Below are 24,080 nucleotides of genomic sequence, written 5' to 3'. Positions count from 1 at the left end.
CCAGCCAGCCGCGTCACACAAATCCTGGAGTGACGCCCCTGCGAGGAGAAGCCTCCATGCCTCGAGTAGAGTGCGCCCTTACGGCCATAGGTGAAGGCAAACCGCGCACCTGATAGGCCAGGGAAATAGTCTGAACGATCCAGGGGACCCGAAACACACCAGCAACTGGTCTGCTTTCCTCCACCGGGAAGACCTCAGAGTGTAAATACTAAGAGCTCTGACAGGGCAGAGCAGATGAAGTCTCCCGTCCTCCGCCGTCACATGAGGTGGGGGATGAAACGCCTGCAGCACCGTGTACCCTGCCAACCTGGCCGGAACCTTAGGGACATAGCCTGGACAAGGGTACAGGATGGCCCTGATCCTCCCCGGGCCAAACTCCAGGCATCGGGGGGGAAACCGAAAGTGCCTGGAGGTCCCCCACCGTCCTCAGAGAGGTGATAGCGAGGAAAAAGGCCATCTTAAGGGTCAGGTGCTTGGCCTCAGCCAACTCCAGGGTTTCAAAGGGGGCCTCAGCCAGCGCTTCGAGAACCACTGCCAGGTCCCAGGTGGGAACCCTGGAACGAGTCACGGGACTCATCCTCCGGGCTCCACGGAGGAAGAGTACAACCAGTGGAAGTCCCCCCAAGGGCCCATCACTCAGAGGGGCGTGAAATGCTGCAATGGCAGTCACATATACTTTGAGCGTGGATGGGGAGAGACCCGCGGTGAAACGGTGCTGAAGAACTCCAGTAGCATAATTACCAAGCAGGTAACTCGGTCCACCGCCCGCTCTCTACACCAGGTGGCATTTTAACACATTCCACTTCAGGCCATACATCCTTCTCGTGGATGGGGTTCTGGAGCTAAGCAGCGTCTCGACTGCTCCTGTCGTCAGGCCCGCCTCTCGGAACTGCGCCCCCTCAGGGGCCAGACCCATAGCTGCCACAGGACGGGGCTCGGGTGAAAGGCTCGGTCCTCCGCCTGGGACAGCAGGGCGGGCCCTCTATAGCGATATCCGAGAACCACACTCGGGCCAGCCAGACATGGGGCTACTGACAGTAGGCTGACACCGTCCTGACGGACCCCCTCCAGAACCCCGGGGGCAGAGCAACTGGGGGAAGAGCATACAGATGCAGCCTCGGCCACGTCTGCACCATGGCATCCAGCCCTAGCGGGGCTGGGGGCGAGAGGGAGAACCACAGGGGACAGTGCGTAGTCTCTCGAGACGCAAACAAGTCCACGTCTATGGGGCCGAACTTTTTGCATAACCACCTCGGGGTGGAGTCTCTATTCCCCGGGCCTCAGCCCCTGTCTCGACAGCAGGTCTGCTCCCTGATTCTGGGTCCCAGGGATGTACATCGCTCTGAGGGACAGGAGTCTCTCCTGGGACCACAGGAGGATCTGATGTGCCAGTTTGCATAACGGGCCGTATTGTCGGTTCTGACAAGGACTCCTCAGAGCTCTGAATACCGCCAACATTTCCAGGCAATTTATGTGCCAGGAGAAATGATGCCCCTGCCAGGAGCCTCTCGCAAAGCAGCCGTCCATGACCGCACCCCACCCTGTGAGTGAGGCGTCAGTCGCCAAGAAGGTGGGAAAACAGATTCTGTTGCCTGAGCCGCCACGAGGGATGGGGACCTCGGTCAGTCTCTCTCGGGGGAGTGGTGGTGGTGGGCCCCCCTACTCGAAACCTCAGGACCTCTTCCTCTAGCCCGCCGAGACTGAATGACAATCCTCAGACCCGTCTTCCTGGGGGGCTGTGGGCGAGAGCATCGCCTCGCGTCCCAGGTTTGTTGAGAGGGGTTTCGCTTCTGGCTCCGGCGGTAGGAGCTAGACGAGGGCTGAGCTTGTCTCTCGCCACTCCCTGCGTTTTGGCGTGCTGAAACCTGCTGACGACAGCATCCACTGCCTCACCACACAGGCAAGTAGGAGAGAGGGGCACATCCAGGAGAAAAGCCTTCTCCTTCTCCTGGATGCCCGAGAGGTTGAGCCACAGATGATGCTCCGTAGCCACCAATGCTGCCATGGAGCGGCCAATGGCACGGGCCGTCTCCTTGGTAACACGGAGTGTTAAGTCCGTAGCTCTACGGAGCTCAGTCAGGTCCTCCTCAGAGGGACCTCCCCCTAGGTCACAGTCTTTAAGAAGATCGGCCTGGTACGCCTGCAAGGTGGCCATAGTGTGCAGGCTTGCACCAGCTCGAATGAAACTTGCCCACCAAAGCGGACGACATCCGCTTTGGTGGGCAAGTTTCATTCATAGTTCAGCCCTGCCACGCCCAGAGGCGTTCCCATAGTGTCGTCAACGACGCAGTTCGAGTTCCCTCGAAGGGGAACTCTTGACTGGATGTGAGCTCCACATTTTTTTCTTCGTCTTCACCTGGCCTCCTCCAGACCTGCTGCACCTGCTGCTGGGCTTATGCTCCAGTGTGCCCAGGTGATTGCTGTGATGTGTTAAAGGAAGCCTGAAAGGGCTGTTCACTTTTCTTGTATTATGATGTAGATGTTTTAGAAGCTGTCGGGTGCCGTCTTTGTCTCGACTGCTTTTGCACTCTGTCTGCGCTTCTCCTCTTCTTTTATCACACGCACTCTGAGTTACAGTCACTTCAATTGCCAACTGCAATCAATATACTGGAATTTGTCTTGCTTGCAGTGGTGCAGGAACATATTCACAGCTAACATGGTGAAATGTGGTTTCTGCTGCACATGGTACAGGACCACAGGAGCTTACATTCAGTGCAAGGAGGCAGCGGCGGGATGTTCAGTAGACAGTTGCATGCTGTTGCTGTGTCCATGCAGGTTGTAATACATGCATCCCAGAAGTGCCACACTGCAAAGTCAAGAAAGTAAAGTCTTATTTTTCTTATTCAAGATGAAAAAAATCTTACCATTTACTTTATATTATTAAACTTGTTTCGAGTTTACTGATTGTTGATTTTCTTAGTAAGATATTCAATTTATTTTTCTGCTAGAGCTGACAAGAAAAGTGGGTGGATAGTTTTAAAGTTCTGTTAAGAGAAAGCTGAATTTCTATTGTGCTGAATTGGTTATGAATTAATCTTAAATGTAGATTTAAAACCATGGTTGATTTGAGACAAGTCAATACACTACGCTTTATGCCAGGAAACTCAAGTTGATTGAGTCTTAATTTAATGCCTGCATGTAATTGAATGTTTTCAAGGATATTGGAAAGCACATTTCATCCTATACCACAAGGCTTCATTACCCCCTTCAAATATTATAATGTTATAATGGGGTATAATGGCCAAAGCCATTCTAAATTTCTTATCTTTAGAGCGCACATGTCACTAACAAACATTTTACAACAAAAATATACTTTTTTATCAGTGACACCTTTTCCAAAGTGCTTTCAATGTGAATTTTACCATATTGGCAAACTGTGGTTTATTGATTGACACGTCTTGCCTCCCGCTGTACATAGCTTGTCGGATTATAATGACACAGACTGATGATAAAGATGAGTAGAGTAGAAAATGTAGTTAAGATCTGATATTCTCTCTCCCTCTGACTCCTGTCTATGAGCCTGAGGTGAGGACTGTCAAAGCCGTAATTGCTCATGTATTATCGTCATGTTAGTAATCATCATTAAGGGGATTAGACTGTGCGCTCTAACCAGGAAGAGACGCACGCAGCCAATCACACATGGATTGGTTTTACACACAGACGCACAAAATCACTTCCCCAAGTTCTTATTGAGCTTTGTTTAATGAAGTTTTGCCAACATTGCTAATCACCTGTATCTCTCTCTATCTCTGCGCCGGTTGCATTGTTAATTTAAATCCCAATTAGGCTGCAGGACTTTATTTTCCTGTAGGTTGATAACAACCTTACACACATACTTACACACACACAGCCATAAAGAAGTGATGCACTGTCTGTCGATGTTTAGACCCATCAACCTGTGTGTGTGTGTGTGTGTGTTGGCTGATGTGCAGGCAGCCCAGTGTGAAGTGGCTCGCCGCCCTCTCCCACTGTGAAGATAAGATTAGCGACAAATTAATCCTCCTCCAGCGGCCCGTAATCTCTTTGCTGATAAATGGCGGCAGATGTTGCATATGATTGCAGGCCTGCACTGAGCATGTGCACGAGTGGGCCTGCTGTTTATTGGGTGCCTCGTGTATAATCAAATGCTGAGAAAAGTATAGTGCAGTATAATATTTACTGTCTGCAGTGCTAGTTTTGCATTAGGTAACATTAAGGTTTGATTGATTTGATTTGACTCACCAACTGACAGTCTTAGCAAAAACAGAAATTATGAGGTTGGCCAAATTGGTATTTATTGCACTGGAAGGTGTTTAATTTACAATCTTCCAAAGTTGACATGGCTAACGTGTTCACTAACAGTTGCACATCCCCTGCTCGCAGAGCAACATTAGTATTCATTTGGAGCTGTGTTTGTGTCCACCTGATGAAGTCCAATATTCACTCTCCACCCAAAGTGAAATGAACCGAAGTAATCCTTTTAAGCTTACCTCTTCACTCTTATGAGAACTTTTTCATTCCTTTTCCAAACCTAAGACTGGCTCTTCAGAGAATTCTCAAGTGTATGTAAGAAACTGTGATGAATGCAGGCCCTAGTAAACAAAACGGATGGGTTACAACCTTCTTCATATAAAAGAAAGGACACAAAAACACGAGCTAATGAAAAGGAGAGATGAATGATTTACAAGCTTAAATCTCCCTGATCTTTCTCATTGCACATGATTTTTGATCAGTTTCCGAGAATCTCACTTTGCTCTGTATTCTCATTGGGATGTCACTTTTTTGTCCTTTTGCCTTTCAAGCCAACAAAGACATTTTGTTGAATGGTCCAAGTGAATTGTTAAAATCTGTCCGTTTCTGACCTTCTCAGCACAATGCAGCTCAATTTAGAAGAGCTGTGCTTCAGGAAGCAGCGTGGGAGCATTAGGTTTTATTAGGAGGCACTTTAAGCGTTCCCTCTGGTTCTTAGTCGATGACAAAAAGGTCTGCTTGTTGTATTGAGCTGGAAGCTTCCCAGCTTCTCTCCACCTGCTTAGAAAAGGACTAATAAACTTGAAATCGGAGCATTTCGGAGCATTTTCAGCTGCAGGATAATGGTGACGGGGAGGAGGGCTGTCAGTGTGACAGTATCCCTGCTAAGTCTGATGAAAGTAGAATATGAAAGCTGAATTGCATGTGTGCTGTGTTTCTGAGCTGCGTGTGGATGTTTGCACTGGAGACTGACTGGGCCGCTGGTGTTTAGGCTGGCATGGGCACCGCTCAGAGGATTACAGCCAGATGAGGAAGGAGGGGCTATGACGGGGAGGAAGAAGAGAGGAGCGAGGCAGGGGGAGAGGATGGTAAATTGAGTTCTTCAAAGTAATGTATCAAATACTCAGATGATAATCAAGATGTCAGCTGTCGGGGAGAACATCCTTCTTGGAAGCATTGTTACACAATGCACAGAGTCATTCAAAGATGTAAATTCACTATAGGTGTCACACTGATATACCAACAGTAGCAACTTACATTACATGGCTTCCGGATGTGTTTCAGGTGTTTTAATTTGCCCTCATAAACAAGTTGGCCATCCTGAATGTTTAATATATCAACAGCTTTAGGCTACTTTTTATTGAGAGTGAGAGTTAATATTTAAGCACTAATGGAGTTGAAGTGATGCTTGAAATGCAGTTTGAAGTGTCAGTTAAAGTGTAAGAACTGAAAGTAGTTGATAAGCCAGTTAAAAATGAGTTGCTACAATGAGCAGAGGATTCTGTTACAGCGAAAGTGCTGAAAACAGTTCAACTGTTCCGTGTGATCAGTGAATCCAGTTGGACGCTCTTTTATAAGATGAAAGCAGTTAGACTGTCAGATGAAGAGATAAAACTTGATTGTTGGAAGTCAATGGTAAAAGCTTTAATTTTTTTCAAAATCTTACAGGCTCAGTTATTGAGACTAACAAAGATATGAGGCTTTGTTAATCTGCAGCTGGGATAGTTGCTGCTTGGTTATCCAATCTTAACTTTACATTTACATTTTCTCATTTGACACTTTTATCCAAAGCGACTTACATTTGAGGAACAACATACAATCATTAACAGAGCATCAACTACAGATCTACAACTGACAATACATATTAATAAAAGCAGAAATAAATACTAGTAAGAACTAATGGCACAAATCGCATCAATGGGGTAAATACCTAGGGAAAGAAGTTAGAGTTAACAAAAAGTGCAACCAATACAAGATAATTGTAAGGGGATAGAAGAAGAAGAGCACAGGAAGTGCATCTTAGAGGTTAGGAGTTAGAGGTGTTACAAGAGGAAGTGTTTTTAGAACAGATGAGTTTTCAAGAGCTTCTTGAAGTTAGAGAGGGACGCCCCTGCTCTGATGGCGTGTGGTAGCTCGTTCCACCATCGTGGTGTCACAGTTGAGAATAGCCGGGACTGGGATTGCTTTGTGTGAAGGGATGGCAGAGCCAGGCGGCATTCATTGGAGGAGCGTAGCGGGCGAGAAGGGAGTTTAGGTAGATGGGTGCAGACCCAGTAGTCACTCTGTATGCAAGCATTAGTGACTTGAATTTGATTCTGGAGGCCACGGGGAGCCAGTGGAGGTCACTGAGTAATGGAGTGACATGAGTCCTTTTGGGCTGATCAAAAACCAGACGCGCTGCTGCGTTCTGAACCATTTGTAAGGGTTTCACTGCACAAGCTGGAAGACCTGCTAGGAGGGCATTGCAGTAGTCGGTGCGAGAGATAAGCATGGCCTGTACCAGAAGCTGGGTGGCGTACTGAGTGAGGTAGGGCTTATGTTGTATAAAGCAAAGCAGCATGACCGACAGACAGCAGCAACATGGTCTGAAAAGGACAGCTGGTCATCAATCATGACACCCAAGTTTCTCACCACCTTGGTTGGAGTGATGGTTGCGGAGTCAATTTGTAGTTTGATGGTGGATAGATTGCTTGGCTGGAATGACCAAGAGTTCAGTCTTAGAGAGGTTTAGTTGAAGGTGGCAAGCCTTCATCCATGGGGATATGTCCGAGAGATGAAGGAAGGAGTCTGAGATGAGACTCCCTCCTTGATGGCTGAGATGGTGGGGTCGTAAATCGGGAAGGATAGGAAGAGTTGTGTATCTGCCACATGATAGGTTTTCCTGTGCCGTGCTCACACAGTCGGTTCTGACCGGGGCAGGAATAGAATGGTTGATTTTGAGAGAATTATAGTTTATATTATACTTTGCCTGTGAAGAAGGCAGCAAAGGTATCAGCAGACAAGTTTGTGGGTGGAGGAGGTGGAGGAGGATTTATAGCGTTTTAAGTGGAAAATAATTTCCTTGGGTCAGTGGCACTGCTTATTCTGTCATTATAGAATGCAGTTTTGGCAGCACTGATGCTTGTTGAGAAGGAGGATAGGAGCAATAGGTAGCCCTTAAGGTCGGCAGGGTCTTTGGTTTTTCGCCATTTTCTTTCAGCCGCTCTGAGATCAGTACGGAGCCCACGGATGGCATCAGTTAGCCACGGGTGGGACTGGTTCGGGCGGGCAGGCTTGGTGGATAGAGGACACAGGCTATGCAGACACAAGCTCAGTGTAGAGCAAAGAGATGTGCGGCATCATTGACCATGGCTTCCTCACTTTGCCCACATTTTTTGTGGATTTTGTGGCTCCAGTAACGTTCCCTGAATGTGAATGGGCAATGCTGTTAAATTTCAACCCTCATGTTTCTCTTCCAGAGACATGTAGTCTTGCATTATTGAATGTGCTCTGCATCAAAGAGTAACACCTTCACAAGAATGAGTAACTTGCAAAGCCGACAGTCCACACTGGCCTCGTAGTTATTGTAATACACATCACCATGAGGGTGTTTGTACCTGCCAGCACTGGGGAAGTGAAAAGGTTTTGTTTCCCATGACCTTACCTGATTCCACACCTGAGGAATCCAGCCAGCAAATGCAGGTGAGAGGACTGTGAAAGGTAACGGTTTCCATGGTTTCGGCTCAGTTCCCACCAACCAATGAGCCAAGTGTTGGCCGAGGACTCCGGGTGACCTTATGTTCTCGATGACTGGGTGGGCATACACTGGTTACACCGGGCTCTGTTAGCCATATTTCAGCTTCATTGTACAGGTACCAGTGCCTTCAGCGTGTGTGTGTGTGTGTGTGTGTGTGTGTGTGAAGGATGAACAGTCAGTTGAGGCAGCAGACAGACCACAGAAAGGATTACTGACAGATTAAACTGTTCAGCCCTTGTCTGCTTTCTGTTTGTGTGTACAATGTGTGTGTTTGTGTACATACCTGCAGGCATCAGAGCAGACGAGAGCAATAAGGCCTGTGTGGACGGATTTAAATTGCTTGTATGTCAGTGTGTGTGTGTGTGCGTTGGGGGGAGTATACATCATGTGAGGACAAAAGGATTTAGACAGATGAGCTTTTTGTCATTTCTCCAAGGGTGGTCACATCAGCATACACCACATATGGTTTATTACACTGAAACTGGTAAATTGGTTTTACTTAAATGTTCGAAAACACCAAGAAGGATGAAAAAAAACAGTTGCTTCCAGTTGAAGTGGTCAGATTTGTTTACCTTCAAATGCAGGCAATTTAAACTGTTTTGGATTATGACACATATTTTATAAATGAATTGTCCACAGTAAATGCAGGGCTGCAAAAAAACTGAAAGGGTGAAATTCAATATACTTGTTGCTAATGCTCCCTGTTATATTTTTTCAGAACACCAAAATGTCATCCTTTGAACAAAAAAAAGCCAAAAATATTAAATAAAATAAAATAAAAAGAACATAAAAATGTTATTGAGCAATGAATTAGACTAAATTGTATGTTTCCAGTGCTCTTTCACAATCAATGCTTTTCAGTCACTTGTGTGTGAGGCATGAAGCGAGGAGGCGTCGTTAAAGGGCATTTACTGTGAAGCACCATGTGATGTTTATGGATATTTGGACTCCACAGAAATGCGTCATAACTGGTTGCAACAACAAACAAATGTCACTCGGTCTTTCATACATTTCCAACACCTTTGGTGTCATTGTTTAATCATTGATATTACTGTTATCTGGTTTTACAGCTTATTTAAAGCTATTTATTTGATGTCATTACAAAGCCAACACATTCATTTTCAGTACAAGCAAGATTAAAAAGGTAAATTCTTAAATCTCCTCAAAGTAGAGAAAATGCATTGTTTCCAGTGTGTAGGAGCACAACCAGAGATGGAATTGACACAATTTCTGTGCCACTTTTATAAAGGGATAATAGGGTCTAACTAATAGCTTCATCAATAGTGAATAAATCATCTATTAATGTTTACAATACATGAGAACAAGTTATGGTGTTGATCCTCCTCCAGCAGGACCATTCATTAGGATGACCTTTCCAATGGACCATTAAGTGTTAATGCGCCACCCATGAACCCAGAGACAGGGTACGATACGCAGCAAATTTGATCCATATCATTCCCTGTCTCTCTAGCCCCTCATTTGCTGTCATCTATCTACCATTTGATATAAATAAAGCCATTAATTACAACTATTTCAGTGATATGTTGATAACATGCTAATCATATAGACTAATCCACTGGCTGATTTATGCCATTACTACATTACCATTACCTCTTTTGTTCGACCTGTGGATGTGAAAGTGCTGTGGAAAAGCCCCAGCATAACTTTCTAGCTTGTGATTGTAAATGAACACACTTGTCATCCATGATTATTTGCACTGTAACAAAACGAAATCATACTATAAGTGGAATTCTGACCAGTTTCAGATGGATTTGATGGGGACGACTTCAGATGGAGCAGAGGCTTGTGGACTTTGCTTTCCATGTTTTCCCAGAATTGAAGTTTATCGTTGCAGCAACTGATTACAGCACAGCACAAAAAGCCAGGATTGGGTGCTTTTTATGCATCGAACTGTTTATTAATACTGTGATTTGAGAGTATAGTCTTTAGCTTTTAGCTGGCAAATATCACCACAGTTCTAGGACCCATGAATGCTATGCGGCGCAATCAGACACATACTCACACTAGGACTGAATCCTCATTACCCTGAGCTCCACCTCAAGCACGTGTCCACAGCAATCAGGAATCATCACTGTCCTGCTGATTCACCCTGCTGATAGTGGAAGTGCGTGCGCACCCGTGTTGTGCTTTTCTGTGTAAACGAGCCTAAAAAGCAAATATTCTGTGATTGCATTATTGCCCCAAAAGCTGTTGTGTTCTAAGAAAACAGTAATTTTCTGTTTACATCATCCACATTATAGGATGCAGTCTTGAACTACATTATTAAAGACCGACTTTAGCAACAAGGTTATCAATCTCGTTGTATGTGTGTGTGGATGATTAATTGTGCATATACAGGAGTGTGGGTGTTGAGGGTGTAAAGGCATCCCTCACCTCTCTCTATCCCCCCCTCGGTGTTTGAAGGTCACGCCTGTCTGTTGGGGCTTGTTACACTAACAAGCGCTCAGCTCACTCCCCGGGGATTTGCAGTTCACATACAGGGATGCTGGGTATATCTGTGGTCAGCGCCGACCTCAGCACACTGCGTTCTTTAATTTATAACCAGGGTTTTAAAAAATCAACAGCCTGCTGAGATGCGTGAATCCTATATTTGCTTTGAAGTTCCTCTGACCTGTGAGATGAGAGTAAGAGCAGACAAAGCCTCATTTATGTTTAAAGGGAAATTTGACCACTGCAGCAGTAAAACAATAGGATCTAAAAGAGGAGGAGTAACTGGAGCATACTGACAGTCACAGAAAACATAGTTGTCCACAGATTTGTTCAGTAACAGTTTAGTTCATGAGGTGTGCAGATGACCAAATGTGAACTGTGACATTATCAGCTTTACACAGCAGATGTGCAAATCTGCCTCCTGCACCACTGCACATTGTAAATACAGGCAAACATTGTGGACATACATGATTATGTATGTGGTAGCTAATTAAATTGTGTATAATTAGCCACTGAGCCTGTATAATGGGGTGGTGATGGGGCAGTGGATAAGACATGTGCCTTTGGTGTGAGAGACCCGGGTTTAGTTCCAACTGTGACACATCCACTAATGTGTCCCGGAGCAACACACTTTACCCCTAGTTGCTCTAGAGGCGTAGGACCTTCCAGCATATATAGCAAAGTCACTTTGAATAAAAGTGTCAGCTAAATGAATAAATGTAATGGATTATGAATGGATTATGAGACAGTGGGCCCTGGGGTAAAGACATGTAAAAGGCCCCCCACCCCTCCTACATAAAAGCAAGACACCAAGACTGACTAAACAAAACAGGGTTTTAGTGTTAGGCCTACTGGGGATGTTACGGTTGGTCGGTACCTTAACCCTTAGGCCACCCATACTTCTTTTTGATTATTTGGATTTTCTGTTTTCTGTTTTTTATTTTTAGATGAAGCAGTTATTTCAATGAAATTCCTCTGAAATCAAGAGCGCAACATGTATGTATGTATGTATGTATAATAATGTGTAATATGTCAATGCATGATTTGTCTGTAATTTCCCTATGGACAGTAGAATTGAAACAGGAACTTCTGGGTTCTAGTTCTAGTAGGAAACACTTCCAGATCACATTGACACAAGACAAATTAAAAAAGTCCAGCCATAAACCAGGCATGCCAAACCTGATATGAAGTGTCATTGTTGTTTGAAATCCGTCCAGTGATGGTGGAGTTCTTTCCATGTCGGGGGATGCAGTCATGAAATTGTTCATCCCCCTAAAGAGTCAAGGACATGTCATCAGAGTCCTAAATGTTAGCTATGGCCCTGGCTGCATCTAACTTTCATTACTGTTCATCTCTTGAAACATTTTTAGTTTATAAAATGCCAGAAAATAGGGAAAATGATTCATTACAAAATCTTTTTTGCTTGTTTTGTCCATCCACCAGTCTAGAACCTAAATCTGAACTTAAAATGATAAAATGCTGAACTGTTTACCTTGATAAATGAGGATAAATCACCTAGCCTATTAATACTGCCATCTATTAATTATTTTCTGTTTATCTGCTAATCAAGTTATCGAGTAGTCTGTGCTGAACTGCTAAGGTTATTGATTGAAATAAGTGAATCAATAAAGCATAATTGATGTTCACATAATTATAGAATCACAAGAATTTGTAATGTGAATGGCAAACTTCACTGCTGAGTTGTACTGATGAAGATGTACTGTGTAGAAATGTATCCAGAAGTGTGAATGTGCATCACAATGTTATTCTCATCATCAGCTTTTCTGATGGCAGAAACACATGTCCATCCATGAACATGAGGCAGATGACGTGTGGAATAAACTGCCATTAAATCCTTGGCTTCCTCATTAGTGGTTCATTTTCTTTCCTGACGATCCTGTGCCGTCCTTCAGTGCTTTTCCATCCAGAGTAATTGGAGAGAGTGTGTTGGCGGGGGCGGTGTGTTGCACTGACTGCTCCCACTGAGCCGCTGCCAGCAGCTACTGCTCTGTATCGAGTTGTGTAAAGAGCTGAGAATCCAGCCAAACAAATGCTGAACTGTGGCTTCGCCCTTGGCATACAGTCACTGCTCTCATTATTTATCCCTGTAGCTTTCTGCCTCCTTCTCACAGCAGTTGGTCGTTTAAAGCGATGGCTCAAAAAGTGGTGTCCTTGTGGAGAGGTCCAGGGGGTCCACAGCAAAACAAAGAGTAGTTAGATTTCACTCTTCAATCTGTCAATCAGAGGAATCCAGCCCAGTAAAGGACAGACCTGAAGAGAAGTAGAGGGTTGGCAGGGGAACGGTGCAGCTATATGAGGGTTCTCCTGTAGGTTGAAGATACTAAAATATCTACTAAGAAGAAAGGGAACAAGGGCAAAGGTCAAAAGGAAATAATTTCCCACTTTGGTGGGACATGTTTGGTATTTATGTCCATATAGCACCATAATATGCACGTCCAAAAAACACCTAAACCATTTTGCTTCTTTAAGGTTATAGACTATGTAACTTTGAAAAGAAGAAATAACACAATCTTCTTATTAAAAAGGAGAAGTTGAACTAATAAGAAATAATAACATATCCAACATGTGAAAAAATTCACATGTTGGACTTGTTGTTGTGGCGTTTGCAAGACTCCAACAAACACGTCCTGGATGTATGCATACTAAACTCAAAGATGATACCCTGTTCATGATGAAAGTCAATTGAAAGTTGTTCACTGAGAGCATACACCAGAAAACGAAGAAGCATAATTCCAGCCTTAGTGTCTCTGCCTTTTGCCAGGCTCGCTTGGCCAACAGGCTTTACCTCACACACATAAAAACAGCTTTTCTAGGTTGTGGAAATGTTATACAACTATTAAAGCTTCATGGTTTTTAATTTAATAATACAAAGTGCATTAACTGACCTTGTTTGCAGTTTGGGATTTCAAATTAAGTTTTAGTCTCTCTTATAATGGTGGGCGGGGGGGGTTGGGGTTTTTTGCAATGCCACTGGGATAAATTGGAAGCAAGACTGACTTGTTACAGAGAATCATGAGAAATGAAGAAATGAAAGGGAAATTCAACATGGCCTTATCCTGTAATTCCCACTTGTAGCCATGGTGGCTGCTGTTCATTTTGGAACAAAGATATTAAGCTCAAAGGGGGATGCATTCTGCAACAACGGGCTAAATTTCAGTCGGAGAAGATGGCATATTTAGGTTTTTCTGAAGACTTAACAGGGCAAGAGTCAGTATTTTGGAGCATCAGTCAGTGTTCCTGAGCGAGATGGGTCTTAACTAGTGTGTCTTCTTTGTTACTCTCTTTCTATTGGGTTGGTTGGGCTGAAAGAGCCTCAGTTCTTATTGGTGTCTCCACTGTGTTTTGCAGTCATGAGGAGGAACCCCTTCGTGGTGGACGGCTGCTGTAGGAAGGGGTCACGCAACGCCCTGCAGGAGCTCTACAACCCCACACAGGTAGGAGGCCAACATGCCTGCTGCAACTTCTCTCTCTTTATTTACTGTCTCTCTCTGTCTGTCTCTCTTGACCCCGATCTATTCCTGTTTGTACTCTTCTCCTCACCCAGCAGGTCAAAGGTCTGACTCAACAAGGCCCTGTAAAGCACTAATCCCGGCTGGTTTTAGTTCAGCATTTGTTTTTGTGCATGCCTGCCGATGTGCATGCCTCTTTTTAGCTTCTCTATTCCTAAATGTAGATTGTTGCTCAGTCTCTACTGACTGTGACATGTGCCTTTCAGTGCCTGAATGTCAACCTGGAAGTGACAGTCAATCTAACAATCTGAGTGTCCCCCTTCCACAATGAATGACCATGAAAACTCTTGGGGACAGCATTAGCATAATGGCCATCTATCTTCCATCTGGTAGTGAGCAAATTTTACAGGCACGCAGCGATAAAGTCATCTCCAGTCTTTCAGGAATGAGAACGGACAACAAGAGACAAGAAAAAGACGGAGGTTTTGCCCAAGCCTCACAACTTAATTCTCAAGGGCAGGGAGGAGAGAAAAAACTATTAAAATAAAGTGTTTTGCATCAGCAGGTAGTAGTCCTCACTTGTCTCCATGAATAGCATGACTGTTATTGTCAGTTTCTGTTCCAGCCAGTGAAGCCTCACTTCATTAAGCATTACACAATTTAGATATAAAGAGCTTCACGAGATGGCAGCCATTTGAAAGCGCGACACCTGCTATAACTACAAGATTGCCGTTATGAAATTAAAGCATTTTATACGTCGCAGTTTTAATGGTTTTTCTGCTTTATTGGGCAGTTTACAGTGAGGAGAGACAGAGGTAGGATGTCAGAATGGGACAGGGACACAGGCCTTAACCTGCTGAGCTAGCAGGAAACCCAATGTTAATGGTTACTATAAGAGCTGCACAAGTGAAAAAGTCTGATCGTGATTACAGCGGTCTTCCAAGTGTTTCTGATGGCATACATTTTTGTTTTCTAGAAAAATGAGACAATCAAAGTGTTTATTGGAGCAGTGCAGGGAATTGCAGGTACAGTATTGGCATGCATTGATTATCAGCAACACATATAGCTGCGCAAATATGTTTTCCTATAACAAATCCAAACCAACTCAAAAAAAATTGCTCGAAAAAACACGATTGATTACAATAGCAGACAAACATAATGTCACTTACTGCACTGTAAATCACTTAACAGCACTTACTGAGATCCTGTCAGCCAAACAATCAGGACAATGCAGACAAAATACTACAGGACACAATACTAAATATTATTGGAAACCATCTGGAAAGCTCACCCCACTTTCAAAAATCAAAACAAACTATTAGTATATACCTCAGTCACCTGGAGGCAGGTGTTACAACCTGCACCTGCTGCAACACCCTCAGCACCCTACTCCCCATGGTTATGGCTACACAGTTTATTCTTATTATTTATGCTACCAACATGAGTCGACAAAATAAGAAATGTTCAAATCCCACACATATAAGAGTTTTAAAGGAAAACTATGATTTGTTACTAGTTGGGTTTTAGTTTTCGTGGCTCTGGTTTTATATGTTACAATAGCAATGACTAAAGTAATGGCTGAGATCTTGGAATGCATTGACATCAATAAAAAAAGGTCCAAATTGGCAACAAGCATGAGTGGTCAGACAGTCTGCCTGTTTGACAGCAAGCCAACAGTTTTGCCAGATTACTGTTGCTACCACTTTACCTAGAGACACTCACAATGTGTAGTAGTTCCCTCATTTAATAGGAAGACTGCATGTGCAAACCTACTTAGGCAGGTCAACTAAATAAATATGACCACCCAGGGTTTTCTGACTGCTCATGCTTGTTGCCCTATTGGTCCTATTTTTAGAGATGCAGTTCATCACTTACTTTGGTGAGTACAATACTATTACAACCAACAGAACAATTAAAATCTCGAACTAATATGAACTGTGGAATCCATCAGCTTTCAAGCTTTGGAAATAAAATTCAAGTCGTAATAAAGTATATTTTTCCTTTAAAAATGATGCTGTTTGGAATAGATCCCCAACTGTCCTTGAACACATCATTGAGGAGATTTTTCAAAACAGTCCCTGCTTGCAATGATAATGTAATTCTGACAAAAAGCAAAGTGATGGGCTGTGATTGATTACCTATCTCAAGCAAGTGAACTGAAACCAGTGGCTGCCTTAAAGGTAGGAAATCAATTCAACAACTTAATGCTCAAAAATAAATATAAAAAGAAGGTTGGCCAGGATGAAAACCAGGCTTACACCGTGTTTGGTTGATGAGTTACATCATGCGATACAACCTTTCCTCAAAACTGACTTTTTGGAACATTGTGGGGGGGCAGCCTGTATATGTATTTTGCAGAAACTGTAAACAGTACTTTCTTCATGTTGTGTTGGAGCACCGTTTATCTATAGTGTGGTGCAGGAGCTGAAGGGAAGAGCAAGAAAGGAGGACACTGCTGGAGGTGATGCTATCACAGTGATAGATTGGATAGTTTCTGCTGCTCTTCTGTTCTCTCATCACTGTCCTCCTCACTATCTATCACTTACTATCTGCCTGCCTCTTTCTTCTGCAGCTAACTCTGGGCTGTCTCTTTCCTCACGCCTCCAACTGTCCTTTATTCCCCCAGCTCTGCCTCTTCTGTCCTTTGCTGTCTGGAGCGCCCCCCCCCCCCCCCCCCCCCCCCCCCCTCTATTGGTCTCTTTTTCTCTCGATTGGCCATACGGGGGCTTTAAGTGGTTTTCTGCACAGCTTAGATCAGGTGCATGTGGACTCACTGTAGGTTAATTTACCGTGGAAGATTTTTCCACACGTTCTCGCTCATGTGAAGTCCCATTGATATACAGTATTTCTGTGTGCACAGGGACTGCAGCTAGAGTAAACATTAGCAGGGTGCCTGGGGTCAGTGGTCAAGAGAGAGCTGTTTCTGCATGTGTGTGCCTGTGTGTGTGGTTGGGTGTTCTTGTACCTCTGTCCTTGTTTGAATCGTACACCTTCAGAGTGAGGACATGTTTGCCATATTTTGGTAAGTGCATTTTTTACTTCTTCACTGGTTGATCGACTGGAGGTCTCTGACTTGGGTTTAAGGAATTGAGCTCAAGATAAGGTGCGCAGTGTGTGAAAAGAATACTCTTAAATGAAATGGCCTGTTGAAAAAGTAGATACCTGAAATGTTGGTTTTAGAAGAGAACTATTTTTGTCCAACATGAGTCATTTGCGAAGTGACTGTGGGCCGCTCCCCGAAGTCTTGAAATCACGGTGAGGTCGCCATTTTTGGTACCATCTTGGCACGAAAACCAAAACCCATGCTCACTGACCTTCTCTGCCATCCTGCGCTACAGCTGAAGACTGCTGTTTGTCAAGAAATAGTCCTATCATGTGATGTGACATGTAATTCACTATTCGTTGTTTTTACATTTCCTTTCATGTACAGATTAAACAAAATGATGCATTATGTTAAGCTTGCTATGTGTTCATAGGTGTTTTTTTTCACTTTGGACAGCCAGGCTGGCTATTTACTTATAATAAAAAATAAATTCAGTTGTTATTATGACCTGAGCATGAACACAGTGGATGCTAAATTAGCACATACACCAAATTGAATTAGCATAAACACCCACAAGTAGGGTGAATGTATGGTTCCAGTCTATTCACCTTCATGACACTAACACTTCATAAACTGGCTAGTCTGCTCCCCACTGCTGCTGTACAGTCTGATGGCAGCAGGGACAAATGAGCACCTGAAGCGCTCCGTTATGCACCTAGGTGGGATGATCCGGTGCCTGAATGAGATCCATCTGCCAAGGTGGCTTTGATCTTGAACTTCATACTTCTCTCCGCCACTGCCTCCAGGCTGTCCAGTTCCAGCCCAACCACTGATCTGGCTTTCCTCACCAGCTTGTTGAGTCTGCTCTCCCTAACTCCAGTTCTGCCAGCCCCCCTCCCTTTTTTTCTCTCTATTGTAAATGTTTTACATTTAATTAATACCTATTCCACACTGGATAAATCTGGAGAAAAAAAACATTTGGAGTCAAGTCATCCATTCAAGGCTTAACTTCCCAGCTGCCGAGTCAGGGAGCAACAAGGTGTCTTTGAGGCTCCCAAAAGCTCACAGAGATCCTCTTCTTTGCTATTTTTACCCTTTGCTGTGTTTGCACTGTGTGTCCTTGGGGCTGACTGTGGTTTCATCAATCAGAATTTAAATCAGAATGAGTTGATTTGTCGAATGCAATAAACCTCCAGAGTGAATGATTTGATGTGGCCACACACAGGGTCACATATCATCTAAATACAGGGAAGAAAACTAGTTTCCTTACACCGTAATAATGTTTCCTCCTCATGGAAATGTTTTTTTTTTCTTCCTACGAGTAATCACAGAGGCATGTAGACACCATTATTACCAAGCCAGAGCCTGGCTCACAGTTAAATGCTGATTCAGAGATCAGAGCTGAGGCTGGTGAACAGGATGTGCACATTTGTGCACAGGCCTGCAGTGGGTTTGAAAAAGGGATGAATGACTCAGAGCTAACATGAGCACTAATGGAGTGTGATTGTAATGGAAGTATGCCTTCATGGTCTGTGTGTGTGCATCAGTTGTTATGTATCTGGGTTTTAGTCCGTCAAATATCCTCACAAAGATAGAGAGCAGAGCAAAAACCTTTGATGATCTGTATTTTGGGTTTGGGTTGAAGGTCTCACGATTTGATATTTGCTACTCCTTTTCACTCTAAACTTGCTACATTTTCCTAATCTTAAGGTCCTGTATGTTTTCATATTTTTGTGTCTCTGCATGGTTTTATATATGGAATGTTTATGTTGGATTGATTTTGATGTGTCAGAATAGTGGGCAGGGCCAAGACACATGCAGGATAACCTAACCCTTTTAACCATGACCGCTGTCGTTCCTCAACCTTAACCAAGTAGTTTTTGTTAAAAAAAAAAACTATTATTTGTTTCAGTTAGTCCCTTAGGTAGATGTACTTTCTTCAAAAGAAGTCAGGTTCATTGTGTCAAACAATGAAACAAGCAAAAGTCATTCATTTTGAAATGAAACATGTGCAAGAACCATTGACACATCGTCAGTGAAAAATCTCTGAATCTGAAAACGCACTCAACGCACTTGAGTGTCTTTTGCATTGTAACCGTGGTGAGAGCCCTCTGTTTCTAAGCTAAATTAGCCTGACTATGTAACAAAGCTTTCAAGGACGACGGCGGAGAGACCATCAGTGTGTGTGTGTGTGTGTGTGTGTGTGTGTGTGTGTGTGTGTGTCACGCACCACCTCCTCCCTACACTTTGTTGCTCTTTATTCTACATCGCCTTACACTGACCTGACATATAATGCTTGTAGTGTTGAAAAATGACGATAAGGGGTTTTGACCAAGGGTCCATATTTGATGACATGGGAATATATGAGAATGGGTTGAATATGTATGAATAGGGTGAATGTGACATGTAGAGTAAAGTGCTCTGAGGGGTCGGAAGACTAGGAAGGCGCTCTAAGTCCGTTAACCATTTACATACACTCCTCTGTTGCACGGCCCCAGCTGAATTTCATGGTGGAAGTTCTCTTCTATCCTGGGGTCTCCTCCCATTCAGACATGCCCACGCTGAAGCACCTTTACTGGGTCATTTCAGTGTGAAGAATCCTTCAGATTGTTCAAGTGAACAAAACACATTTTGGCCACTTACATCTTTGGTCTCATTACCGCAAAAACTTCAATTAATAGCTGAGTCCCAAATAGCCGCCTATCTCTTTACTGGCCTGGTGTGGGAACACATTTTGACAAATAAATGCCTGCCTTAATTTAACGCCTGGTCTGGTTTTTATAGAAGTTCTTTGGATGTATAACCTTAAACCCCGCGGGGTCGCCACTTTAGCTGCTTCTAAGCTGCTTCTAAGCTGCTTAGATCGTTAATACAAATATTGATGTTTAAACATATGATCAATGTGTCAATATGGACATGCTGCACATCCTTAGACCGGTTACATTCTCCACAATACCACTGTTGAGTTCATTTAACGGAAACAACAAGACTCAAAGTGTTATTCTTCTAGATTTACCGGTGTAACCGGCATAGCTATAAGAGAGGAAAGGGGGGAAAAAGTGCTGACTCATGTTAACTTTGAAGTGCTCGTTAAGCCCAAATGTGTCCGTTCTTTGATTATTTATATTCCTTTAGTCTGTAAGGGTCCACCCATCAAAAGAACCAAAACAGCTTGTGAATCCTGTCATGTGAAGTCCATCGCTCTCTGTCTGCTAACTTCTCTCATCCTGCACCCTGTTGTTGTCTGTCGGAGCCAGATCAAATGAATGATGTGTATTTGATATTATCTGATCATTTTTACATAAGTATTATTCTGTTTGAAATAAATAAACTGTTTGATTGTTGTTTCAGTTTTGTGCAAAAAGATTTAAAGGCCTGGTCAATTCAGTGATTTTAGCAAATAAAAGCCCTGGCTATTATTCAAAGTTTTACGGTAATTCAGCCATTACCTAGAACTCGTGATCATTAGGACAGAAGGGTAGGTGGCTAGAGAAAAACACTACTTGGATGAAATTTCTACAAATGGAAATTTGAGGGAGATGAGCAAGTAACCAGTCCTGGCAGGACAACTAGTTGTCATCGGAAATGGTTTGAAATGAACGTGCTCTGAATATTAATCATGGGTGGAGAATTGTAATTTTGGTGTTTCAAAATGAATGTATTCAGTGAAAGGAGGAAACTGTCCGCCTGCACCTGTGCCACTAGATAATACCTGTCTGGATTGTTTCACCAGCTGCAGATATCCTGCAAACCCCACAATCCCTTCACTTTAGTTGAGTGTGTGTGTATGTGTGTGTGTGTGTGTGTGTTTTCTCACGCTTCCCCTCCTGCCCTCCCTGAAATAAGCACCCTGGGCAAGATTATGCAGGAACACAGTGGCAGAGACTGGCATGGACTTGAAAGGAACGATGCCCCTTTCACCCACAGCAAAGAAGCCAAAGCAGCTGTCTGAGTGTTGCTGTGCTGTAAAACCATCAGACCAGAGCACAGCTATACACTGTGGGTATGGTTTTAAGATGTGTGTGTATATGTGTGTGGGAAGCAAGATAAGTCACTCTGGGTTTAAAGACAAAGGGATTTAGAGGAGGAGGCTTTTCTCTTTTTGTCTGCATATGAACAGGGCTGAAGAAAGGAGGTGAAAGGAGAGAGACAAATGGATTTGGAGGAGCTCTGTTTTGCTCTCTGAGAAAATATTGTATGATGTTGACATTACAAGCTGGTTTCCTTGAGTTCATCAAATAATTACATTGTGGGACACAACACAATGTAATGTTCAGATGTCGTTTGAAGATGCTGTTGAACTGTGTCGGGTTATACTGACAGATGTTTCTAGTATTTTGTCCACCCCATTTAAATCAGTGAGGGTAGGTGAGATAAGAGAAACATCTCCATGTAAATGCATGTAGTTATCCGTCCCTCCAGGTTTTCACGGACCTAACCCTAACTAACCCTACACATTTAAACCAGCTTGATTCTTTCAGTGCTTGCAATTGACCGGGATGCAATAGCCTGTGTCACAGTGTCTTCCTCCTCCATGCGTTTCTGCCACTCTGTGGGCACAATTTCCTTTATGTTCGACCACAATACTGCACGCTGTGCAAAACAGTTTTTCGCAGACCTTTTTTTTGGTCAGCAAATGTGAGACGTTTGTACGTCTGCTGCGACTTGTAAACAAGGAAATGACAAGCTGACGTATGACAATGTTTTGCGGGAAACGGTGATGATGGGTCAAATTGGCAGAAAAGTTGCGGTGAAAATTACATGTCGCACTGAATTCACAGGGACTTGTTGAATTTGTGTTGATACTTGCGATCGCGACTTCGCAAAATCCTGGAGGGACTGAATTATAGCTGCAGTGGTGCTATTGACGGGTAAAATCAATAAATCAAAACCCACACCATAGCTATCCACGATAAAACACGCTGCATCAAGTATAAATCCAACTTAAGTTGTTTTTTGTGTTGAGTAACAGAAAAACGGTCCATCAGCAACCCCATGTGAACTGACATCCCAGTACATGAGTTTTGGGTTAGGAAGCCTTAAAAATCCAAGCAATTCTTTCTACCAATCTGAACAATCATGATTCAAGTTTAAAAACTAAGAGTGCAGTTGCCATGTGATAAGTGAAACCCTCTATTTTACTTTTTTCCCCTTCACCTTATTCTCCTTTCTCTCCTCTGGTTTGTTGCTCCCTGAGGGAACATGCCATGCAGAGAGTAAAAAGGGAAGTGCTCATGAGACGAGAGAAACTTTGATGGCTCCGAGTGAGAGCAGTTTGTCATTATCTTGTCTGTAGTGCTATAATTACACCCCCACTTTTCTCTTTGAGATATACTGACACACACGTACACTCAGAGGCACAGTAGTCTCTACACAACTAGTAGTACATGCATACCAATGCACGTATTGTGTGGTCTTCAGATGTCAACTGATTTTCACTCTCAACACGTCAAATACAACAGCTTGGTAACTATGAGCCAGTAGGTACCCCCTCGAGCGTCAGTTCTGGGGGGACCCGTGAAAACAGCTCGTTTGTAGTCCAGCTTTTACTTCTGTAAACTGTCTGCATCACTTTGTAACATCAAGTCATAATGCTCGCCTAGCAGGTAGCGTGGCACGCCCTCAAAAACAGAAAATACACTGAGCTGCAGCACATAGAGACAAGATGTCCGCCCGATGCCTCCCCTCATCCCCGCCTTCGCTACCAAACGTTAGATACTGCCCTCCACGCAGTCAGAGGACATAAAGTTGTTACTGTGATGTAGAGACTGTGCACAGTAAAACTTTACATATGATACATCTGTTACAAAGTAATAACTTACAGCTCTGGCAGTCTTGCTCCAGACCAGGTTGCGAAGCTGGTTCAGGAACATGTACAGCTGAACCAAAGCTGTGGTTACCACCTTAACAGGACCCCCCCACACACACACACACACACTTTGCATCTGATTAGCTAGTAGTCCTTAACTAGGTACTCCACATGCGCAACTCCAAACAAAGATCAAATTGAAGTGAGACGCCTCACTCGGTAGCTAAAACAGTGTCAACACACAGGGTGATAAGAGGTTATGCAGCAATGTGCAGTATGACAAAACAAATGTGTAGCTGTTCTGGTGCAACCCCTACATAAAATGATGACCCTGAAAATGGGAATAATACGACTACTTTAAGTTATAGAACTTAACTTACATAACTAACTTGCTTATTTGAACCTAAACCATGATCTTTTCCTAAACCCAACCCAATGGCGGTCGTTTCACAATTCTCACAAAAGTCTAACGGGATGTTGCATATTTATTATTGCTAACTTAATTGCACGTTCAAAATGCTAAAGGGGTAGGTAGAGCGTTATAGTTTGAAAGGTAGAGACACTGACCAAGTATTTGACGAGCTTGGGGTGAGAACATCTTGCAGATGTACAGCAGAAAAAGTGCACCCATCCCATTTAAACAAATTAGATATGTTTATGTTAACATGTAAATGGTAAACACATATCATTGCCTAATACAGTGATTCTTTTTCACATCAAGGACCCCTAAACAGACACAAATTAGACCACAGACCCCCCATTTGATCAGATTTTGTCCCAGGTTGATAGGAGTTTTGCTTTTAGATGCTTTATTACAGTAAGTGTATGAAACCCATGACCCAAGTAATCATACATGCTTTTATTGTGTTACTGTATGGATAGAATTCTAAAGAAAAACGGAATAATTTCTTTATTCCGTTTTTTGCTGGGGACCCCCAGGAACACCCTCAAGGACCTCTGGGTGTCTCCATATTCCACTATGAGAACCACTGGCCTAATGTGCAATGTGCAGCTGCAACATTAGTGACGCAGTTTCTTCTTCTACTGTCCTGTTTTTTAATGGGTCAGAACTAAAGAAAAAGCAGTGTAAATGTTTATCACAAGTCTGTGGCGCAATCACAGGCGAGCAAACTTTCCCCTGGGAAGCAGACTCGTCTCTGAGCTCTGGTTACAGCTTTAATGTTACCGTGGGACACAGGCTTACCTAGAGTTACCCTGAAGTGACCACAGCAGAGTGTACTGGCCTCGATTTATTCTGTGTTTACATGTTTACTTGGTATGTGTGTTTTTGTGTATGTAGTTTGGTATCAGCAGTCAGCTGGAGGGCCAATTTTCAAACCA

The 24,080-nt window shown here is 43.5% G+C and overlaps 1 protein-coding gene across 3 annotated transcripts in view; it reads left to right on the top strand.

Moving 5' to 3' along the window:
* Positions 1-24,080, top strand: part of chst11 (carbohydrate (chondroitin 4) sulfotransferase 11) — a 95,613-nt gene that overhangs the window by 54,976 nt on the left and 16,557 nt on the right. For all 3 annotated transcript variants that reach the window (XR_005447451.1, XM_038739232.1, XM_038739231.1), the window contains exon 2: positions 13,787-13,872. Coding sequence is in view for 2 of the 3 variants with exons in the window: in XM_038739232.1 (XP_038595160.1) it covers positions 13,787-13,872 (86 nt within the window). In the remaining variant the exon portion in view is untranslated. The remainder of the gene's footprint in view (positions 1-13,786; positions 13,873-24,080) is intronic.

The sequence above is a fragment of the Micropterus salmoides genome, unplaced genomic scaffold (genome assembly GCF_014851395.1).
Source record: "Micropterus salmoides isolate LMB-PRFRI ecotype aquatic unplaced genomic scaffold, ASM1485139v1 Ms_hic_scaffold_23, whole genome shotgun sequence".
In the NCBI taxonomy this organism is placed as follows: domain Eukaryota; kingdom Metazoa; phylum Chordata; class Actinopteri; order Centrarchiformes; family Centrarchidae; genus Micropterus; species Micropterus salmoides.
The sequence above is the reverse complement of the archived record's forward strand: the minus strand, read 5'-3'. Positions and strand labels throughout refer to the sequence as shown.